The sequence below is a fragment of the Bombus affinis genome, chromosome 9, assembly GCF_024516045.1.
Source record: "Bombus affinis isolate iyBomAffi1 chromosome 9, iyBomAffi1.2, whole genome shotgun sequence".
Lineage (NCBI taxonomy): Eukaryota > Metazoa > Arthropoda > Insecta > Hymenoptera > Apidae > Bombus > Bombus affinis.
Window position 1 is genome coordinate 8,882,355 of NC_066352.1, and position 24,119 is coordinate 8,906,473.

The following is a 24,119-nucleotide window of genomic DNA, read 5'->3' on the forward strand; positions in this document are numbered from 1 at the left end:
TTTTTAACAAGGCCAATTGAAGTTGAATAATATATCAACGCCACGTTGAAACGTTTAATCTGGCAACTTTTCGTATCTCACCCTTGGGACTCCACTTGTGGAATTACATTATTTAATCAAACTTGTGCAGAGTTAGCGATACTCTTGCACTATCTTCAACACAGCCTACGCTCTTCTGCTCGTTTCCTCTCGGACTGTCCTGCACAATTAGCGTACTCGCGGGAAATCAGCGTACTAATGCGCCACCTTTAACGAGTTTATCTCTCGTTAAGCTGCCTTTTTCTCTTCTCGTTAAGCGCGGTCTTTCGATTAATAATCCCTTAGCCAGTTTCACCTCGAACGTTTTTCACCGTTTCAAGTTTGAAGCTTGCATTCCAACAGGAATATTTTTAATCCCTTTAATCTCTTATAACGGAATCTACGAATTTTGTAACGGTACAAGTCCGCCAATATTTTTGGACAATTAATTTTCTGTTATTTACTTTCTTTATTTTCCTTGGAATCTTTTTGTTTCTTTTTGTATGTATTGTTTATACATAGATACAGTCAGAGTTGTGTTTTTGGTATAGTGAGTTTTTCAGGTTTTTTTTTTAAAAAGGTAAAACCAGATTAATTTTATAGCAAAGTTTAGTTGGAATTTTAACTTTTCATCTCTGCAGACTAAAGGTGTCTACATAAATATTATGTATTATGATATTTCAATATTTGACGTGGTCTGAATAACATTAGCTGCTAGAAAAATTGTAAATTGTTCTATTCGTCGCGAAACTGTCGGTTAAAAATAAATCTTATTTGTCACACGCATTTTTCACTAAATCCTCATTGATTTTATGCAATTCTATAATTTTACTAAAACTAAAGAAATGAACTTTAAATGGAAATCTGTTTCATTCGTCAGATATTATAATAAATACTGCATTCTGAACATTTCGTATATTTTTATATGTTATATGTATTGTGTGAAAATTTGCATTTGAAGAAAGAAACTGAAGGAAGAAACTGACGATCTACGATCTAAGTCTAAGTGATCGGGTGAATAGTAGACGATTCTCGCCTGTATTCTTTTGAAAGCGATCCCTAATGTATCACACGGTTCACGAAACTCGTCGTGAATTCGTTGACGCGAAACAGGCCGTAGAATTATGAGAGTGGATCGTGGAAGGCGCGACTCGACGTTTGTCAGGCTGGTGCGATCGAAGATCGCGAGAAACCAGTTGAAATATCTCGATGAGTGACTCGATTTACGACGCGACGCTGCAACCAACTATATGGAAAGGATAATTTGATGGCAGATCAATCTTACAGAAACGATTTACGGATCGATAGGCAGATGCAACGTTTCCTGTCGTTCATCGTCCATTAATAATCATCGCAACGTTTCCAAGTCGCGTTACAATTTATTCCTACGTGTTTCTCTTCGATTAGAAAATGATATTCTTCGGGAAACTAAATTCTTTTGGATCTTCAAAGAATAATGATAATTTTTAAACGTCAAGGAGATTAGGTAATCTACAGATTTCATTGTATTTACAAACGAGGTAGATGTAAGATATTATCGGTTTACTTAATCGTGGCTACGAAGTTACAATAAAATTCTAACGAACTTTAGACCAGATTTTCTGAATGAAAACGAGAAATAAATTTCATGGAATGTTCAAAGAATAATAATTGCAAGAACTTCTCTACGTTTCCGAACTTCAAAGAGACTAACCGGTGCAGATATCGTTCTATTTATAAGGAAATAGGCATAAAATATTAATTTGTTCGCCGAAGCATCGTGAATTTTAAACCTGATTTTCAGAATGAAAATGGAAATAGAAATTTCTCGGAATATTTAAAGAATAATAGGTGTATTAACTTCGTTACGTTTCTAAACATCAAAGTAACAAGTTAATTCGAGCTCGGCTCTATTTACAAAACACATGAGCAGAAAATATTGGTTTACTTGCTCATACTGGCAATGGTCTGTGTTTTAAGCTTTAAAGAGAGAAGTAGACGTGATATATCTAGTTTATTCGACCACCCTCACGATGACTTCCGTCGGGACCTTCTGGAAACAGATACAGGCATAAAGTATTACTACTAGTTTATTCGATCGTCCATAAAATAGCAAACATGTGTACGGTAACAGAGGAAAATAACGAAATGGAACGCTAGATAATGTAAAGCTGTGCAATGTTATAGGATCTTGTGCATGATTCTCATATTCAGCTGGACGAATGGATGCGTTTCGTCGATTTGTGTTTTTAAATATAATTCAGAAATCTGTAATTGAGTATCAGATTCATCCAAATTCCTTTCTCTTTTTAATTTTTTTTTTTTTTTTTTTTTTAGCAAAAATCGGTCTTCGTTCGATTTTTCCCGCTTTATAGATTTTTAATAATCCTCGTATTTTGATATTTCTATAAGAATTCGTGAAGCTCTTATACTTCATTACTATTTCAAAAGTGTCACAATTTAAAATAATTCAATCTGGTGGTCTTTTAATATTTGAATAGCAAGCTATCTCTTAGTGGCTGTTTTTAAAATATAAAAGAAATGTATTCTTTGAAGAATGTTGTTATTTTTATTGTTAGACACACCCTTGGTTTAGCGCAATCCCATTGAAAAAGATTTAAAGGGCTTAAATACCTTAGACGTAGTATTCTGTCGTAATCGTTGCACGTTCAGGATGAAAAATCGTAGCACGGGGTCTCGAGATGGGGAACGAACGAAAATTCTCACGGGGTGTAAGGCTGGCTTCAGGGCATTAAAGCCATGAGCGAGAAAAGTCGATGGTGCAGCCACTGTTGCTTCTTCACGGTGCTGATAAATTTACAGTACCCTGAGCCACTGTTTGATACAGGCAATTTTACGAAGGTAGAAATAGGGCCGAGAAGAGAAATACTTTAAGCCTGGTTCTATTTTGAACGCTTAGATATTGTGTCCAACGACGTCGACCGTCGTGTATTAACATTAACCCTTTGCAATCCTACACCGAATTGGATTTCATGATCTATTTTGTTTGATTTTTTTCTTTTTTTAGTTCCAACCCAAACACATTCTTTACGACACCTTAGTATCGAAACACATTCTTTTATCTTTGCAATATCACCTATCTGAATCGAACTTCTCTGAGATCATTTCTCTTACAATTAGCCAAAGATTAATACTTTAGTTTGGTATTTTTATAGATAAACATTTACTTGTATTTTAAGATATGACAGTAGAGTACAATCTGTTTTCTACGTTATTATTTCATATTTCTCGGTCTTCCTATTGCCTATAAAATTATAAGAATCGTCCTTTTTTACTTTATCACAGACATTTCCTCTATCATTTTTCACGTATGCTTCATCTTCCATAGATATCCGTGAACTTCGCTTCATTTCTTCATTCACCACGCCATGTGGTGAACAAAAATTGTTCTTTCTGTGGGAAAAAAAGATTGCTCGGTTAATGCTTAATAAGTGTCTAGTGTATATCCATAGCCATCATTGTGAATAGAACAAAGGAAATCGCGAAACCTCTTCTTGAAGGAGAGAAGTTTAAAACCTCTTCTGACTACGATAGCATTCATTTTTCTACCTGCGTTGAATGTGCATTTTTTCCCTCGTTTTTAAAATACCTAGTGTATATGGACTACTCTACGTTCTCTTACTCTTGAAGCCTTCGTTTTTCGACACTCTGTAGATCGGCGACGAAGCGAGAATTAAGAAACGCCAGTGTCTGAACAGTTTCTGCCGGTACCAGTGAAACTAGTTACAAAATAAATAGAATTTTGAGAAACCAAGACAATACATAGCAATTTTATGTTATAATGTAAAAATTATTCATCGTGATTTATAGACATTTGTATAAACCAATTTTCGCGAACGTTATTTTGATTATAATATCGTGGAAATAGTTATGGATTGTTATAATGTAAGAATAATTATATATTGTTGTTAGTTATTAATAGATATTTATATAGATAGTTATTAGATAGGCGTTAATTATAAACAGTTATTAATTTATAATATGTAATACAATATTAACAACTACCTTTGTAACTATTGTTGTACTAATACTAATATTAATAATAATATTATAGGAATACTTCTGTGTTATTGTATATATAGAAATAAAAATAATTACATATTACTAATTACTAATTTATTTGCATATTTGAACATTGATTATTAGACGAAATTAAATTTGGTTTGCGTGGATGTAGTGACCTAGCGCACGTTAAAGCGTTGACGTAGTTTCGAAGTTATGACGATCGAAGAGTAAAAACAGAATGGTTTGAAAATACAAAGACTGCTAAACGAATTTGTACCTGATTTAATAATTTACTTTTCAATTAATATTGATTTTAACGAAACAGAACGGTTTATTTTATTTATAATCAATATTAACGACGAGAGATTAAAGGAGGAATGGACGAAGCATTTGCAATTAGTAAATTGTTGAAATTATGAGTTCTTTGCTTTCTTATGACGATCAGTATGAATCTGTCATTTAAAAACTCATGGTCTTGCTGCGTGCAAGTCTAATCTTTTCGATACTAAATTTAATTGCATTGATTACTCGTCAGACCTACTGACCTAGTCAACAGCGAGATCGAAAAGAGTAGGACTGTCATTTACGACACGCAATTTAACGCTTTAACATAGATTGGAGACAATCCAGATAAATCATCGAACGAATTTACGTAAAATTATGAAAATGTAATAGGACGTAAATCATAAACAAATGGAAGTAAATCAGTATTTTTCTGAAATTATAGAATTCGGTCTGATTTCAATCTTTAATGCCTAATGTTATAGTAAATAATCAGTTAGAGAAAAAATCAACGAGCAAAAAAATTTATCATTTATATATATACAGGGTGCAATAGAACATGTGTGATCCACTTCGAGAGTTGATTGTACACCTAAACACCATAAAAGAGGTTCCTATAAACGTACGCCCCATCTGTCTTCGTTTATGAGACGTAACGAAGTTTTCATTTTGATTTTATGTTATCTAATTATCTTTACAGAAGATTTTCAAAATGACCGCGTCATATTTCAAAGCAAACCTGCAAACGTCTTGTCATGAATCCGGTTACATTCTCAATGGTTCCAGGTATTTCCCGAACTTGTTAAAAAGCCTGTTCTATTCTGAACCTTAGTATTTCTACATTTTCAACAGATGTTACTCTGTTCAACAAAATTCTCACAAACGAAGACAGAGTATATGTTTCTATAAACTATCTTTTATACTTTTCTAGGTGTACAGTAAGCTGTCGAAATGGGTCCCATGTGTTCTATTACACCCTATATATTCTCATTACGAATGCGACAAACACCGAAAGCACATAGCATTCAAATGATAAATAACGCGAGCATAGAACGAAGCATAAATTTATTTTTTATTCCTACTGAGACACTTCATTTCCGACACTTACATCATTTATCATTCTACTTGCTCAATTACCGAGTCTGTTTTCTTCACCTGCGTTGAGTCACTCTCGATGACTCTTATTCGTCCACGATCGAATTCCTATGCTATGAACAACCGTGTTTCCTTCTCCGTTTTTTCTTTTCTCATTTGAACCAGCTGAACTCGCGGTCACGGGGAAAACAAGGTAAGAACGGGCTTGTACGAGTGTGCATATATAACGGGCAGGAAAAAGAAGAAACTAGCATAGAGGGGCTGTATAGTAGGCAGGAAGTGAAAAGAGAGAGAGAGAGAGAGAGAGAGAGAGAGAGAGAGAGAGAGAGAGATATTCGTTATTGATTCGAACTCGACACGGCTTGGGGTACAGTTGTGGCAGACTGTGTATCGACGACGCACAGAATCGGGCACAAACATTGCGAGGAACGTGCCCTCGGTACGAATGATGGATGACCGCGGTTTGTATCGGCAAACAATCTCGGGGGAATGCCGTCATAGCGACCGGAAGCAACAGTATCAGCTGGAACAGCGAAAGGATGTGCCAGGCGCGAGCTCCCGTTCGCTGGTAGTTTTATAATTATTAAATATAGCCTTTTGTCAGATAATGAGAATTTATTCGATTCGTTGCTTCAGAGAATGTATGAATTTTATTATTTTTGGGTTACAAAATAGAAAATTAATTTAATTAAATTTGTTGCGTTGGGTTTTTTATTTGTCGGATAATAGAAGTTAATTTGACGAGATCTTTCGAAGAAAGTAGGAATTCTATTTCTGCATGATGAAATAGCGGAGGTTCTAAGAGCTCATTTCGTTGTGTCGTGTTTTTGGTTTGTCAGATAGCGAACATTAATTTGACGACTTCTATTGGAGAAAGTATGAATTCTATTTTTAGATCGAGTTATACGGGAGATATTTGAAAGGTTAATTAGTTAATTATACACGAGTGTTGAATAGATTTTACGATAGTTTCTGGGGATAGTTTCGTAGGTACCTGGCAATTAAATATTTTAATTCGATGGGTTTGTTTCAGGAGAATTTTAGTTTCATTTATAAATTTATCATTTATCGTTTATAACATCCCTCGAATTATAAAGAAATTGTACGATTACAGGATTAAATTAACTTTTCTACTCTTTCTTTATGAATGATAAGAGAATTGTAAGAAATTTAATTATTGAACAAATACACTCAATTAAACATTATGACGATTAAAATTTGCAGTTTACTTGAACATCTTCGTGGCCTTTTATAATCTTTAGAAACCCTATGATGAGGTTTTTCTATCGTCGTACAATAACAGCTTCTTGCCATCGCGAATTATTAATGAGATAAAGAAAGGAAAGATGTCTACATCCTACATTAAACGAGCCTGAGTTTGTCCTTCGATCCGGTAATTAAACACTAACAAAGAAACTGCGTTATATTCTTTAAAAAGATTAAAATCGACTCTCGTCACTGAGAAACTTCTCGTAAAAGAAACATTATGCTTTCTTATCAAATTTCGTTACGGTTGTAATATTCAAATTTGTTGCTTTTCTAAGCATTAGAATTTCAAAATAAATTCTAAGCAAATTCTAAGCAAATTTTAAAAAAAGGAAGCGAATACGATAAACATTTAAAAGATATTTTACAAAATTTATACAATTTAGCTAAATTCCTTTGCTTGTTTTAAATTTAAAAAATATTTTACAAAATTTATATAATTTAGGTAAATATTTTTACCAGTTTTGGCGTGAATAATATTATCTCTTAGTATTTTATCAATTTCTATTATAGTTATAGCATTTAAAATTCTTCACTTCCTCAGAAATTAAGATTTTTTAATTATTTGTTACATGTTCCAAGCAAATTTAAGTTTCGAAAACAACTGAATAAAATTTGAAGAATATAAATAATATCCAGACTCGACAATATTCGCTATATTTAGCTACTCCTTTCGTGGTTTTCAATGAATATTATTCTTACACGCTTCCATCGAAAGCTTAATGGCGATTACAAAGTGCACGTTGGACACTTCTTGGAATATACAGGAATGAAGATTAATGGGTTCTATTTACGTAAGGCTGTTTATAAGTTCTATCTTGGACGGTACCACGATGGCAAGTCGAATTGGGAACGATATCGGTCTGCAACATTGTTTGAAGTCGCGTTGTACTCGAACATAGGCAGCTTTTGAATTACAAAGTCAATGCGATCTATAAGCGTGAGCAAATTTGAAAATTGTTTCGAATTTTTCAAATAGCCATTGTAAAAAAAGAAATTCAAAGACTTCGGTATTTTTCTTCACGTCTTAGCCTTCGCTATTACCAGAATTTCACATAATTTTATCTTGTAAAGTATAAAAGAAACGTTCAACAAAATTTTATACCCTCGTATTTCCAACGATATAAGAATTTATGCTATATTCAAGAGACGAGGTAACCAGTCGGCGATTCAAACCGCGAAAGATTTAAAAATTCCATCCGACCTTTTGCAACAGGATATCCCACATTCATTCGCTCACTCAATGTCACAATATAAACTCTGCAATCCGCTGTTTCCGATGTTGCAGGCAAATTTTCGGCTGTCCATTCATCCGAATAATTTCACTGGTGGCTCATTATTCCGCCCTTAGCATACACAAGGTGTACCGCACTTGGCGTCGTGCAATAAATCTCCTTTCTCTTGCCCTTTATTCATTCACGTACGCTGCCTTTCACCCGTCCACGCTCACCCTGTTAAATATTCCCCTCTTTTCTTCCCTTCTATCCGTCTTTGCTCGCACGTCGCAACTCCTTTTTCCTTACATCAACGTGCACAATGTTTCTGTAAAGCGAGCCGAGCGTTCTGCGCCTGGGTGGCACGGTCGCTGTACGATAAAATCTCGACGACTTTTCACGGAGGAAACTGCACCCGCGTTATAGAGGATTTTCATTCAGCCGGAAACAGTATGAACAGAACACGTTCGCGAGACGTTAGAACGATTTTGTTCCCAGGATATTTTCAACTAGGATGATATTATAGTAACGTCTGATGGTCTAGACTGAAATTATCCGATACATATATTTTACCGATTGTTAGGTGTAAGTAGAATTTTTTATACAAATTTACGTTTTCGTGAGACTAGGTCGACCTATTAAAAAAATATAATTAATTCTGTTCACCTTTGCATTTTTAAATTTCATATAAATGCATAAAATGCCGCAGGACGCTCTAAAAATAGAATATACAATTATTCTAAATTCGTTTAAAGCGCCGTTGAATATTTAAAAATGTACTCACGTAGTATATTTTTTGGTTGCTGACGGAAAGCAACAATTTTTTTTTATCGCCACAGAAGCCAGAAACTTTTAAATAGCTGACCTTTGACTTCACTTTTCTATTTCTACTCTACTTTTCCAACTATGTCATAATGAAAATCAAACGTGAAAAGAACCAAATAGAAATGGAATCACGAGATTCTTCCGTGTGCTCTTGAAACGATCCACCAGTTTTATTTGGAATATTAAAATTACACGTTTAATTTTCTCAGAAGAAGATACATTTTTAAAATATTCTACGATTCAGTGGATAAAAATTGGCCGAGCAAAATTTGTGTAAAAGTGGATATTCTCCGTAGCTATAGAGTCAAATTACGATCGTTAAGGGGTACAGTTCATCGATCTCGATTAATGAGTGGCTATAGCAACAGAATCAATTCGGTTACGCGTGTGCGTAACCGCGCTCCAGGAATGCGGTAGATCGTACTGCGGCAGGATTAATTATTTCCGTGATCAGTTTCATACTAATCATTTCCAAACCGACAACGTAAACCAATTGAGCACGCCTCTAAACGATATCGACCGTGTGCAACTTTACGTCTAATCCAGTACAAATTGCTCCACCTTGATAACTATCGCTGCGCTGTTCATTAGTTTAGAAACAAAGTATTATTTATTCGATATTACTTTGCGTTGATATTTGCACATCTATATTACTAGTTTTCCATGATTGATTTTTCTACGGGTCTTTAGCAAAAGTTTTTGGTGCAGATGTTGAATATATAGTATATATTCTTCATTGTTGTAGCAAAAGTGACGAATATAAATGATCAGGTGCTTCGTCGCTTGTATCGAAACGATGAGTTTCATTCATCACACAATTTTTGTGCTAAAGTGTATAACTTACGTAATATAAGCCATAACGAGTCATGGTAGTACGGAATATTTAAGGAGTGAAGCGTTTTAGTTAAGAAGAATGTATGAAAGGAAGTTAGAATAAGAAGAATAATGCTTTGACACATTTATCAACAAACTGAATAATAAACAAGAATTGAGATTTCTATTCAGTTCGTTTAATAATGATAGCTCGAATACGTTGAAAATAAATGTTCTTAATTCGTTTAGCGAACGTGCAGCAGAGAATTAAATTGGCGCGTATTTTGAAATGGAAATAAAGAAGTAGAGAGACATAAAAGTGTAATTTAATTTGAGAGGTTAAAATGGTAACTGGCAATCTTTATTCAGTCTGTCGAACCGTAGAATCTCACATTTCCTTTGGATAACTTTCTTTTTTAACATCGTCTGTTCTCTTAACGTAAATAGTGAATTAAATTGGCGCGCAGTTTGAAAAGAAAATAAAAGAAATGCAAAGTGAATAAAGTGGAAACCGTAAAAAGGCTAGTCTACTTTGAAAGTTTCATTTAAATGGTATTTTAGATCTTTTTACTTAGTCTCTATGTGTCTATTATCTTTGAAATAACATCTTTTACTATTCTTCGTTTTCGTAGATAAACAGTGCATTAAATTGGCGCGTAATTTAAAATCCGTCGTTAAAGCGAAATGGAATAATACAAAAGGAATGAAACAGAAGTAAGAAACGTGGAAGGTTTCGTTTGAAATGGTTCTTTAAGTTACGACTGAGATATTTTATTCAGTTTGTCGAACAATAGAAACTTGTATATCTTTGAAGTAATTTTCCTTAAATATATATCTAGTTTATTGCATACAGACGGAAGTAGAAGATAATTTATTGTACGTAAAACATAGATCTAACCATTGATTAAGAACAGAATAGATGTGACATTCTATGCATTTTCGTTCGAGGGTCATTTGACTCCCTTACCATTTCTCTATCACATGCGATGTTATCGATTCAATATAGCGATTTGAATTCGAACTAGTCTTGTATGAAGTTACAAATTGAACAGAGAACACTATTCTGTAATCGGAAGCGAAGTATATAACTATACTTTCACGTACTTTTGCTTTAGAAACTTGCAACACAATTTAATGATAGCTCGAACAGACAAAATACGTGCAATGGGAAGAGCAAAAGGCCAACGAAAAGAGCAAAAACGTCGCCAAAAACTTGCTTTTGTGGATGAATACGTCGGTCAAATACATCGATCTTCATAAATACTCGGTTGTCCCAAAAGTTTCTTTCGTTTTATAAGGAAGTAATAGATGCACAACATTTTTTGTCTAATATTATTTTATTGAATTATGTATAATTCATTTTGTTTTATCTCTATTATTATGATCATACATAATTCAATAAAATAATGTGAAAAATGTCGTGCATCTATTATTTCCTTATAAAACGAAAGAAACTTTTGGGACAACTTAATATATCGAAACTCAAGCTTAAGACTAATGACGCGACTTAAGGTTAAGACCTAAAATTAAGACTTAAGACTAAGGTTTAAAACTAAGACTTGAAACAAAAGATAAGTTCCTCGTTGTCCCTCGACGTCCAACAATGGGGCCTAAAATGAACTTAATATAGATCTTACAACTAAGACCAACTTAAAGGTATAAAGGTAAGCTAAAGATAGACACTAGATAGATACTAACCTAAGGTACATTAAATCGTAGCCTTACTAGTTACGTTTTCACGACTTTCGACCTAAAATCTACATATTTCGATGTCCGTAGCTTGTTTCCCCATCAACCAGTGTCAATAAAATATTCAGCATCTGTGTAACAGATATAAATGTTCAAAATGTGTTCTTTAAATCTTCGTTTCAAGGCCAAATAAAAAAGAAAATCGGAAAATATGACTTTTACTTTTTTCTTCTCGATTTCGACCAGTTGCAATTTTTTCAAACATTTTTTTATACGTAATTTAGTAAAGTAATCTGTCTAACTTCTCAAAAAGAAAAAGAAGACCCAAGACAATTTGACCTAATTTTAGGAAAGTTATTCGGTTTCAAAGGGTGTTGCAACAATTTTGGATGTCGCTGTATTTATCTGAAGATTAATTAAAACTAAACACACGCATCCCACGACGTTCGTTATCTCTCGGCACCCAGCACGTTACTGACAATTTACTAAGTATATTGTAATAATAGTAACAATTTATTAAGATAATTAAAGATAAGATACACGCGATGTTGGCTGTCTAAACTGAGGGTTAAAACTAATACTTAAATCTAAAACTTGAAAGTGAGCATACACCACGCGCCATCAATCTCCCAGAACGGTTACATGGATCTTTACAAAATTAAAAGCAAGTGTACACCGCGCAACATATATCACCATTTATCACTCGTACAATGGTTAAATGGATCATCAGAAATTTAAAAGAAAAATACTATGCAACATCCATCCCCCGTCCCATAGAACGACTATATAGAACTTTACAAAATTAAAAGTAAGTGTATTTATCTATTTTATAATTAATTAAAACTAAGATGCACGCATCTTACGACGTTATTGCGACAGCCTATGTCGTTCCTCCACGAGTTTCCAGTCCAATTTAGATCAACAAAAGACTCCTAAAAGAATTTTGCAATTTTGGAGTGTAGATTCAGACTCTGTTAGAGTAGTTCTCAGCTCGGCATCGTTTCTCAGATTAATTAGATAATGTCGAAATAGCGTAAATGTTAAACGACGTAAAGATCAATCTATGGAAAACTGGATGCCAATTACCAGATTTCACTACTACTTCACAGATTTCACAGAGGTGGTTGATCCTTAATCGGTGTAGCACGGTGGTAGAGCTTAGCAACTTAGACACTCTAATCTGTAGTCGTGGGACAAGAAACGAGAACTGGCATCAACGAATTTTCACCTATGTATAGCCAATCCTCGCTCGTGCATCCATGCCAGTGAAGTGTTTATGTTTGGCTGAATTGTACACACGACTTCTATCGACGATTTCCTCTCTTCTGACGCTTTGTTTTAAAAGAAGCAGTCTGCAAGTTCAGTTTGTCATGCACAGAAAATAGCTTATAAAGGTTTATTGTTAAGATGCGATTGTATATTAGACGCAATAGATTTTTGCGCACAGGTATCTATTTGAAGATGTGCGCGAGTATTGTTCATCGTTCGGAATATTTGAAACGCCACACTCAGGCTATGTGATTTTATTTACAGATGGTTCGATGAACGATTGTAGTTGATCTATTAGAAATAATCAATCGCATCGGAATTCCTTCCAAGTGTTCTTTGTTCAACGATGAATAACATATCAGAGTATATTAAATTTTATATCATCTAATAGCACCTTCTTACGATTACAGAAATTTGATAATATGGCAGTGAATGTTGTACATTTTATTCGAGATTCGGGTGTTCAAAGGACTTGAACTTTAAGGTAAAGGATTTCAGAGCTCCCTGGTTGTAAGATTAAAAATTCCAAATCTCTCGAATGTTGAAGCGTCATATTTCGAAATCTTGAGATTCTTAAATCCGAGATTCGATGCCTTTAAAATCTAAGATTTGGAATTTTGAAGTTCTCGAATTCTATAATTTAAAGTTTCGTAGCTCTGGAATTGTTAAGGCTATCGTAGCTACAAAAGATATTTCACATTATTGTATTTATTGTAACATTTCTACATCGATTAATTAGATTCAAGCAGTTATACCGCATTTCGTATCATTTATTGATACTTTTATGCGATAAGAAAAATTTTATGCCGTAGAAATGAAAATGTTTATTAAGATAAACGCTTCATTGGAAGACAAAGGTTTTTAATATTCTATATTTCATCAACAGCAAAATACGTATTTATGTGCGTATTATGTACGTATTATATTATTCTGCAAACTTGTTCAGAGACTTGGATCAGAAAGGGTGGCCGGATGTGAAACAAGGTTCACGAGGGTGATTTATCGGAAAAACGATATTCGTCGAAGGAACAGTGTCGCTTCTGGAAGGATTAAGGGCAGACGATTCATGGTTTGATATCACTATAAGCGGCACATTATGTTGCCATATTGAATTATGGACGTTGATGGATCATCCTGTCAGAGTATTGAGCCACGTTGTCTCTGGAAAGTATAATTCGTGTTTTGCTACTTATACTGCTAAGAGAAATGGCATTTCATTCTCTCGAAACTCAAGGTATTAAGAATGGAACTTTACGATTCGAAAAATATTGTTGTCAAGAAAATTTATGGAGTTTGCATAGTTTGATTTATTACGAGCGTCGTGAATACATCCTGGAATTTCTGTGGAATAATTTGTTTTGTTTTTATGCCATTTTCTCGTGACAATGTTATTTTCTTTCTGACGACGCAGTACATAATTTTGCTGGAGTACGTAATTTTCTGTTTTTTTTTCTTTTTTTTTTTTTATTGTAGACTGAGTAGGTTTTCAGATAATTTTTGAACGGAAACGCTTTAAATTGGAAAAGTTCTGTAATATCAGGTGTGCTCTGGCAAATCGATATCGCAAACGTTTGCACAAACCTTTTACGTCGGGTTTCATTTGAAGGAATTTTCAATTAAAATGGATTACATTAATGAAGGAAGATTTGGAATGGAAATCAAAATTCGCATACGTGATTAGATATTATAGAGATTTGTAGACATTCTTCCCCTAATTTTTCTACGTCTTATTACATTAATGATATTAGGTTGTCCGAAATGTTTCTTTCGTTTTATTAGGAAATAATAGACGCACAATGTTTTTCGTTTTACATTGAATTATTTACGAACATAATAATAGAAATAGAACGAAATGGATCACACCTAATTCAATAAAATAATATAAAACAGAAATTGTTGTTCATCTATTATCACCTTATGAAACGAAAGAAACTTTTCTGACAACCTAATACAAAAAGATATATTACTGTACAATGATTAATCTCAATATAGTAATTTTTAAACTATATTAATTCATTTTAATAACTTTAAGACACCTTAATATCTTTTTGCAAAAATTATGTATCGAAATTATTATTAATTATTGAACGGTTATTAAAAGATTTAAAAGGGTAAAAATAAAGGATTCTGCATTGAAAAAGAGAAATTTCCAATAAACATAAAATGTTGCTCTTCCATACTACCCTATCTTTTACTCGTCAATGACTTTTATCCTTTGCGACCACAGTTATTAAAATATTCAGTTTCTTCAAAATTATCCTTGACGATAACCTGAGACATTTTTGTAAGTTCAAGGTTGATATAAGCAGCGTTGACATTGTCCATCATGAATCAGTGGAGGAAATAATTTATCACTTGAGTAGCCTCCAGCGTTTTCCCGTGATAGAATTGAGACGTAGAAAAATGTGTACATTCGGGAAGTATTTCTATCTTGAGAGCAGATTCCAGAGGGAATTCTAGCATCGAGAGAAACCTAAGGTCTTCTAAGGAACAAGAAGTTAGAGTAATAAAAAGCAACGATATTTGGGTACTAAAGAAGGAATTCTAATAATGAAAAAAGCAGCAGAATGGCACTGTACAAGGAATTCTAGTAATGAAAAACAGCAGCGAAATGGCACTGTACAAGGAATTCTGTCAATAGAGAGAATGACGAGAAAAATAAAAAGGGAAAACAAAAGGGGCGATAGAAAAATGTGTAATGGATTAGGAAGGGGGGAATTCTAGCAGCAAAAAAAGTAACAAAGAAATGAAAAAGTCAACTTGCAGTATCGATAGAATACCAAACAGTAGATACCATAAGAATGCTATACCATTAGAATAAAAAGAAAAAGTACGAGAGAATAGAAAGAGAAGAAAAAAGCATTGTAGTGGTATGAAGAGAAGAATTCTAGAAAAAAAAAAATGAGTTGTTCCTGAAGAGGAATTCTAAGCTACGTGGGAATTCACAACAGCATTATATAACAGTATTTTATTAAATATTATTTATTAACTGCATACATAAGTGTCGTAGAATTATGTTTTCAACTTCGAAATTTCGTTACTTATATCATAATTGTACCGGAGTTGTGTCGGAGTTGTGCCGGAATTGTGCCGGAGTTGTGTCGGAGTTGTGCCGGAGTTGTGCCGGAGTTGTGCCGGAGCTGTACCGGAGTTGTACCGGAGTTGTGGAGTAGTTGTGGTGTGTCTGGTCTGTAATGAAACCGGAATTTGCCCTAGGATGGCCCTAGCTGATAAATATTTTTAATCATTTTCATACAATAAACGTGTATTTTCTATACAAAAATTCCGGTTTCATATTTACATAGCTGGTACCTTTTATTCTTTCTCTGGAACATTTGGTCATAGATTGCTTAGTACAATTCTCAGGATTTTTTACGATAAGCATAATCAAAACGCGTAACGTATCAGCGTGTCAAATTCATAGTCAATAATTAATGGTTATATTTGGATTAGGTCAGAGCGTTGACTAGTTAACGTATGAATGATTACACATGTCTCGTGCCGTCTGTTCGCGATGATATCTCGCTTGAAGCACGACGAATGCATAATTGAATTGCCATAGAAGTGTTGGCTAGTTTGGGGTACAAGTTCTGGTTATATAGGGTGGCCCATTTAACTTGACCATTCCAAATGTTTCCATTGTCGTTCGTGACGGGACGAAATTTCTCAGCGGGCAACTGTTTCAAGGTAAACGGTCTCGTGATCGGTGAAATTTTTACTTGCTGGTAGTAGTATTGTTGATTTCAAGGCTATTCGGCTTCTTTTCAGGCAGAATTCCTTGTTTTTTAAACGAAAGTCATATTATTACTGCAGATTTGAAGCTGCAAGAATACACAGAACGCATATGGCAAAGTATATAAAATACTTAAAGTATAATATTTTGTATAATACTTAATAAGTAAAACAATTTTTCTGTACAGTTGTTCTATATTTATTTCACACGTAGAATATATAGTTATTTTATTTTAATTAATATTTTATAGGAATTACGGAATATTTATTTAGTTATAGTATTCTTTATCTTCTCCCACATTTTTTATACGAAGAATATCTAACTTTTTATATTAATAATTAGACAAAAATATTGATAAGAACATGAACCCCATTGTATCGATTTAGATAACGAGATCGATAGAAAAAGTCGATGAAACTTTCGTTTAAACTGTTCGCCAGGGATGGCTTCCGTCTTGATCATCAATTTTGCTGGAGCACAAGAAAGGCGAGGTTTAATCATCGAACGCATTGTTACCTCTCGAAAAACATTGGGATTGGTTTAAATCAATCACGTCGTTGGAGCTCGTTGAATTCTCATCGATGTCAGTGTAACGTAATTGGGTTTCCACAGTGATATTCCACAGCAAAATGTACAATTATTGATTTATTCTTTGAAACTTGCACGAGTTATATTTACGCTGTCATAAAATTCACGTGCAATTGCAATTATGGAAATTGCTAACAGAGAAAACGAAATCGGCATATCGAACATTGGTATATGGTATAATCCTGTTTGATTTATTGTAATTTTCAGCCGATCTAAATAGTTAATTTATTCATTGGAGAAATTTAGTGTTTATTTCTCGGAATTTTTTATATTTCAAGCATCGCTGAGAAAATTTATAAATCTAACAGAATTCTAAGAAATAATTTAAAAGTTTCGAGAGTTCTTCAGAAAGTTCGAAAAAATTCTGGTATATTCCTTTCGTTATTTCTTTATTTATTTTTAACGTTTTTATTCCTTTGCATTATTCAAACGTTTGAGCGTTTGTCTCAATAAAAATACGAATTCTTTGTATATATCTAAAAAAAAAAAAAAAGAAATTGAGGATGAACATTTGCTTGCAGTATACCAACGCTGTTCAACATTTTCGATTCCTGCACCGTGCAACACAGCAAGAATCAACATGCATGTCGAAAATATTCAGATATAACAGATGTTTCGGTCGTTTCGTAAACTTGCTGACACATGTTGTAGTCCTGACAGGTTATGTTTGGCGGCGATCTTAAAATTCTAACGTGATCCTTCTGCTACCATCGGTGGAACCACGTTGTGTTCTGTCAGCGGGCTCACTCGTCGTTTCTGTATGCTACACTGTTGAAAGCACCCTCCGTGGCCGAGGAAACCTGCCTCGCAATATTCTTGCCATTTATAATTTACGAGTCGCGGCCGAAGAAGCTTAGGGTAGCGTATCACTTTTTCCTCTTCTCCTTCCTATACGCCGCATTGCGAGCACTATTCTTAGGTCACAGGAAAGGTTCTTACAGTAACAAATGTCAGGCCTCTCTCGGCACTTGCGATACGAAATTGAAATATCATGGTACCGATCTTTTTTATTTTCGTCGACACTGATTACTACGATGTGATAATCTTAGTAGTTGGAAATGCTACTGAGAGTTGGGTCTCTGGTGAGATATTTTGTGGTTTGATTCGATTTTAGAGGAGATTCTTGGGACGAAAATAATATTTGCTAAGAAATAAAAATAAAGGATACATATTTTTTCGGCTGTATCTATTCAGTAAACTCACTTATCTAGTAATGGGGAAATATTGATTAGACAAGAGTGTTTAATTACTGTTGTACGATAATTTTGATATTTGGAAATATTTTCTAGCGTATTTTACACGCGACTCGATTTTAGAAGAGATTTTAAAGACAAGATGTTTGAGGACTATTTGACATAATATTGTAGAACGTGCTTATTTTAAAATTCAGAAAGATGCCTCCAACAATGCTTCTCAAAGCTACAAGAATTTTCTCAATAATATCTTACAAATCCTATAGAAATTTTATCAAGAATTTACACAATATTGAAACACAGATTCCCCTTTAATATTTTCCAAACCGGATTTATTTCATTTTCAGTAGACTCGCGATATCAAGATAAATTCTTTGACAATTTTTATCAAAGGCAAAAGAGGTTCCCTTGGGTGAAACAAACCTTCAGGAACAGGCACTTTGTTAAAGCAACAGGGTACGGCTGGAGAACACAATGGCAAGGTTAAACATAATTTTCCTTGGCAATCTGAAATTGACAAGAGAGATTCAACGATATAACAGGTGTACACGGGAAACATCCCAAAGCGAGTGTGGCAGGCATGAAATCCGAAACACAGCGCGAATCGTGTCACGGATCGGCGCTCCTTTGATCCATGAAAATTCAGGCCATGGGTTAGCGTGATCGTGACACACCGTGTCGTTAGCAGAGCCAGTGAAATTCGCTTTGCCGGAAATTAGGTAACGCAACCGCTATCCGGCCTACTAAATACCCTTTACCAGGGCGAAGCTTCTACCCCTTGCGAGAGAATACTCTCGACCCGTTTATCGATGGATCGATGAACGCGGATAATGACGTTTCGTTGGATTTTCCTGAAATGGGATCATTATTCTTGTTTAATGAGCTCGTTTCCATCCTACGGTATCAACGTGAGCTTATGAGAACGAACAGTACGTTCAGAAGAAACCTGGATTGGAAAAAAGGATTCAAAGAATAGGAAAATCTGGAGAAGCTTCGTAACGTATCGTTCTTGAACGTGAATATATATATATCTTTGAATTTTTATTTATTTATTTTTTTTCGTAACTTTTTTTCGACTGTTGAGGCGTGTGCAATTTTTATAAATTCGTTACACGTCAAACCATCGTTACGACGATTGTGAGCTTTCGTGTATCGTAGAGTAAATAGTATCGATGAGCATCTGAAAACATGAAACGTCGATCAACGTCTATCATCTTACTATTTGTGTAACTATAATGGTGTTCCAAAATGTAGGTTAAAAAATTCATTACGAGTTTATTACAAGATTTAAGACTCGCCATCTAGTTCGTTCGGAACCATAGATAATACAAGATTCGTATATTGAATATTATAATAAAAGTCTCATTAATCGTACGCGATAAGATTAAATATTTGTATACTTTTGTTTATGTCCATCATGTTTAATTTCTTGATATTGTTTCAGCGTTCTATTTGCTATTATTTAATAAGAAAGTTAAGCGTCTATCGTTATTTATCCATCGCAAAAAAAAAAAGGATAAAATCGTGGCAATCGGAGCGGGGAATTAGTTGTAACGAGAATCCGTTGAAAATATTTCCGAAGTAGAGAAAATCGTTAACGGAGGCACACCTGCGTGAACAGGGCACCATACTAGCTGGACAGGTTCCAAAAAACTTACGGCTCGTATACTGTCGGGGATCACCTGACGGTCTGTCTTGTCACGTTGATTTTCGCTTTTGAACTTCAGATTTCGTGACAGATTGCGACCGACCGTGTGACAGACGAGGCACAGTGGAATCACTGTTATCGGAATCCTTCACTGTTCAAACATTCTGTTATCTAAACGTTTTTCCCCCTTTCCTTTTCTTTACAACGTCGTCCTTCGTTTTATCCATCTGTTTGAAGCGGAAAACGTGAGGTGATATACGCAGGAATGATGCTATCTTTCGTTTTGTAACACTAATTAATTTTAGACCTAGAAAGAATAGGAACGAATGCAGAGGTAACATTGTGCAGAATGAAACGGAATAACGAAGTTATTCGATCGAAGTTCGACTTGAATTGAATGGGAGATTTGATTTATTCTTCGTAGTTTAGAATTATCATTTCGATTTGAAAAATCGAACGTGTAAACGCTTGTACGTATTTTATAAAATATGTAGTTAATATTTAGTCCTATTGTATTAAGATTTCTATCCCTTAGAACATGATATATGTAATGTAGAAAATTGTAGTTTACGTTAAATTTCATATAAGATTGTAATTGCATCGAATTTTGTGGAATTATGTCGAAATTAGGTGATTTTAATTACACTTGTGAAATATAATAATAAATTCTCACTTTTTATCTGTTATAATGTTATTAATGAGGTTTCTGCGTGCTTTGAATAATATTTCCTCGTAAAGTGTACAATTCTTCACGTTCTAATTGGCTTTTAATCGGAACGCGTTTTAACGAACGATGATCACAATCAATTTGCGTCGCAGCTGCAGAGAAATGGTATGTAAATGCGGCAGGTTTAACCGTGACCATCTCAATTAGTCCGGTTAATAGAATCTAATGGCTCTGGGAATGTATTAGCGAATCGGTTCGATGAAATTCCGTTTAGTAGAAAACCGGACGCTGAGCGTAATATTAAGCGCTTCTGATGCGACATATGGTTCCTTTGCATTCCTCGAAAGCATCGCAATAACTTCGTTTGATAAAATCTTCGATATTCCGATAAACCATTATGCGTTTTATTGGATTTTACCTTATCGTCCTGTGGAATTTATTTCCTTCATTATTATTTATCAAATTACAGTAAGGTTGTAACGTGTACGAATCGTACAAATATATTATTTTATAATTAAGTTATTATAAATTGTATATGTCTTTTATAATATTACTTTTTAAAGTTAATAACATTATGAGTTACCAAGTCACAAAATTATAAAGGTTTACGTTTAAACAGAAAGATTATTATTCTTCCTATTATATTTTTCATATCGTTTAACGTAACTTGTTTTATTTATTTCCACGTATTAAGACAATCATAGTAATTACGAGCATCGAACAGTAATAACATCTGATTTTCTTCAGATAACGACATAAACTTTTCAGCTGAAGAAGGCCAGTTAATTCTCGTCACTTTGACGCTCGAACTCTTCGAGACATAGCAATTTCTCTCTTTCCTTAAAAAATCCCTTATTTTTGTACATACTCTTTCATTTCTATTAAGAATGATTTGATAGTTGACCAAGAAATGTTTGAAAGATACAAGGTAAACCTTAAAAGAATTAAAAAGAAATGGCAAAGCTTGTGCTTTTAATATAAAAGTATAATATGGGAGCATTTTTATGACAACTTGAAATTGATCGAGCAATTCAGACGATTTCTCTCATTAAACCTTGAACTGCTCTGTTCCAGTGATGGCCGATTGGTAGAGGGAGATCAGATATTGGCGATAGATGGACAACCACTAGACTCGAACATCTCTCATGAACAGGCAATCTCGATTCTTCAGAAGGCACGTGGTCTGGTTGAGTTGGTCGTAGCAAGAAGCACCCAAGGTAATTTGAGTTCGATTTTTTATTCCGTACGGTGCGTCAGTCTCATCCCTCAATCCAATTTTTTCATCGTTAAATCTACGGAATATCTGGCCCATTTTTCTCCGGAACAGTGCAAGTTTCATCTGAGGAAAAATTGCTATCGAGTTTTACCAACCAATTTCCATTCTTGAAAGAAAGAATTTTTAAGTTTTTTTTTGGAGGGGGGGGGGTATATAATAAGGTTTTATCATGTAGATTTATAATTTTCATAAAAAGTTTTTGTACGAAGCATTGCGATTAAACCTACGTAAAATTTGATCGTATGATTTTGTAATTTTCACAGACAAATAATTTTTCCACCATCGGTAAACATTGAAATCCAGAAATAAAATGTTGTCATGCAAATTTCTTTTTTTTTTTTCTTCCAAGTAGAAGATCATAATTTTCTATCTGGAATTGTAAATACGTTGAAAAACAATATTTACGTCGTGCGTATTTTAATTTTTCAGGAAATCAGACAATTTGAATTTACATAGAAGCTTCGAATTAAACGTTAAAGAAAATATTCACGGTAATGCGTTTTAACATCTACCGTCTCTTATCTCAAATATTAATTTCCTGCTAATTAAGAGATTTCACCCACCAATTATACGCACATCTGAAAACATTCATACAACAATCGTTAGAAATGTTTCGTGGTGTGGAACTGGGAAGCATCTGTTGTTCGCTTCGTTGTTTTATTGACTGACTGTAAAATTGTTGGGAAAATGACGCAAATAACGGCCTGGTAATTGAATTAGCCGCTTAATTTCGAATATGATACTCGGTGACCAAAGTATCAACTACCAGTATGAACTACGGAGTTTGTAGAAGTTTCGAATAACTCCGTGATGCAGAAATGTCATATGCACCAGGCACTAAACTAGATTAACTGTGATGCGCAGGCAGCCAGATTGCAAAATTCGGGTAAACAACAAAATGGAACAGAACAAAAAGTGGGCCAAATTCCATCAGAGGATTTGCAATTAAAGTTTCCATTTTTGATACAATTAAATGTATTCTATCTTTTGAACAGTTTTACTCTCTTCTAACGATTTTACCGTGAAATTTCACTTTTGGCAGGAAGAAGAATTTTCACTGTTTTAAGAAGAACTTTAGCATGAACGTGAATTATGTGAAAAATTAAATTTGTTGGCAACGATTCTCTCCTATTTTCTTCGAACATAAAAAATTGCTGATAACAGTGAAACACGAGGGAGTTGAAAGTGACACAAAAAATACAGCAAGGTTAAAAATCCCATCGTCCGAAATTTTGTATATCTGAGCTAAACCAAAGGTTTATCAATAGTGATCACTAAACCGTGAATTTTTATGCATGTAGGATAAATTTGAAGATAAAAATGCACAAAACGTATATAGTATATAAAAATGTATAAAATATCTAAAATGGAATATCGATATGCTCTATAGAAGAGAATGTAGTATACAAAGACGTATAAAATATCCGGAATGGAGTATCGGTAATTTTATATATTTTTGTATTTTTCTTTCTACCGAGTTATTTTTTCCATCTACCCAAGCTATGTTTTCCAAGTGGCAGAATATTTATTTATAATCTTCATAGAGGTATTAATTATGAATATTTTAAATAACCAAAGAAAGACATAAAACGGAATTGAAAATTAATGTCAATAAATTTTGCACATGTATTTAGTGGTAATCGAATAAATTGCTGCAGAGATACACAAAGTCAAAGGAGAAATAAACCGACGAAACTGATCGATTAATTTCGTAGAATGTCTGAAAGCAAAGAGAATCTCGTAATTTCTAGTTGCGCAGGTTGTCAGTGTGCGTTTAATTAATTAGGCTGTTTTATGCCATTTGTTTGCCTTGCTTTCCAATTTTAGTTTATCCGGCGCTGCTTGAAATGTTCATTCGTTCGAGCATACAGAATTTTACGAAGAAACATGGCCAACTTCCCGACAACTTTGTCCTTTGTTCTTGTAGCTTTTAAAACTTCTTGCAGCATTCTAGTTTCGCGTCTTACAATCAGACTAGGGGAATAAATGAAAGTTGGAGAAAAAGCCAATTCCCGTTATTGTTAACTGATTCTCGATAAAAATAAAGGCTGAACCGAAGTTTAAAAGGAGTATCAGGAAGAAACGAACGTTCGTTTGTTTCCTGATCGTGCTTCGATTTGGCCCAACTCGTTTCTGGCTAAGATTCTTTAATCTTATTTCTTTGGATATCTTTCTTCTGATCTTCTTTTGTTCAAGCACCCTGTATTTTGCTTATTTTAATAGAAACTCTAAATCAACATCTTTCCCAGTTTTAGTATAATTTATTAATATTAAGATATAATTAATCTGTATTATATTTTTTATTAAAAAAAAAATGTTACCTTTAATCTGTCAACACATTTCTAGAATCGTAGAATTCTTTTTTAAGTTACCATGAAAGATTTAATAAGCTTTGATAAAGGTATGGTACAATTTATTTGTATAAATAAAATTGAAACGACACGTAAAGAGGTGGGACGTTTCTTATAATCAGAATCTTAGAATTAGAATTTATAAGTTAACTCTTGTTTCCCGGCTAATAGATTAAAATAAATTCTT

The 24,119-nt window shown here is 33.9% G+C and overlaps 1 protein-coding gene across 3 annotated transcripts in view; it reads left to right on the forward strand.

The window, feature by feature from the left end:
- LOC126920503 (uncharacterized) overlaps positions 1-24,119 on the forward strand; it is a 174,507-nt gene that overhangs the window by 48,725 nt on the left and 101,663 nt on the right. For all 3 annotated transcript variants that reach the window (XM_050730974.1, XM_050730975.1, XM_050730973.1), the window contains one exon: positions 21,380-21,522. In XM_050730974.1, coding sequence (XP_050586931.1) covers positions 21,380-21,522 — 143 coding nt within the window. The remainder of the gene's footprint in view (positions 1-21,379; positions 21,523-24,119) is intronic.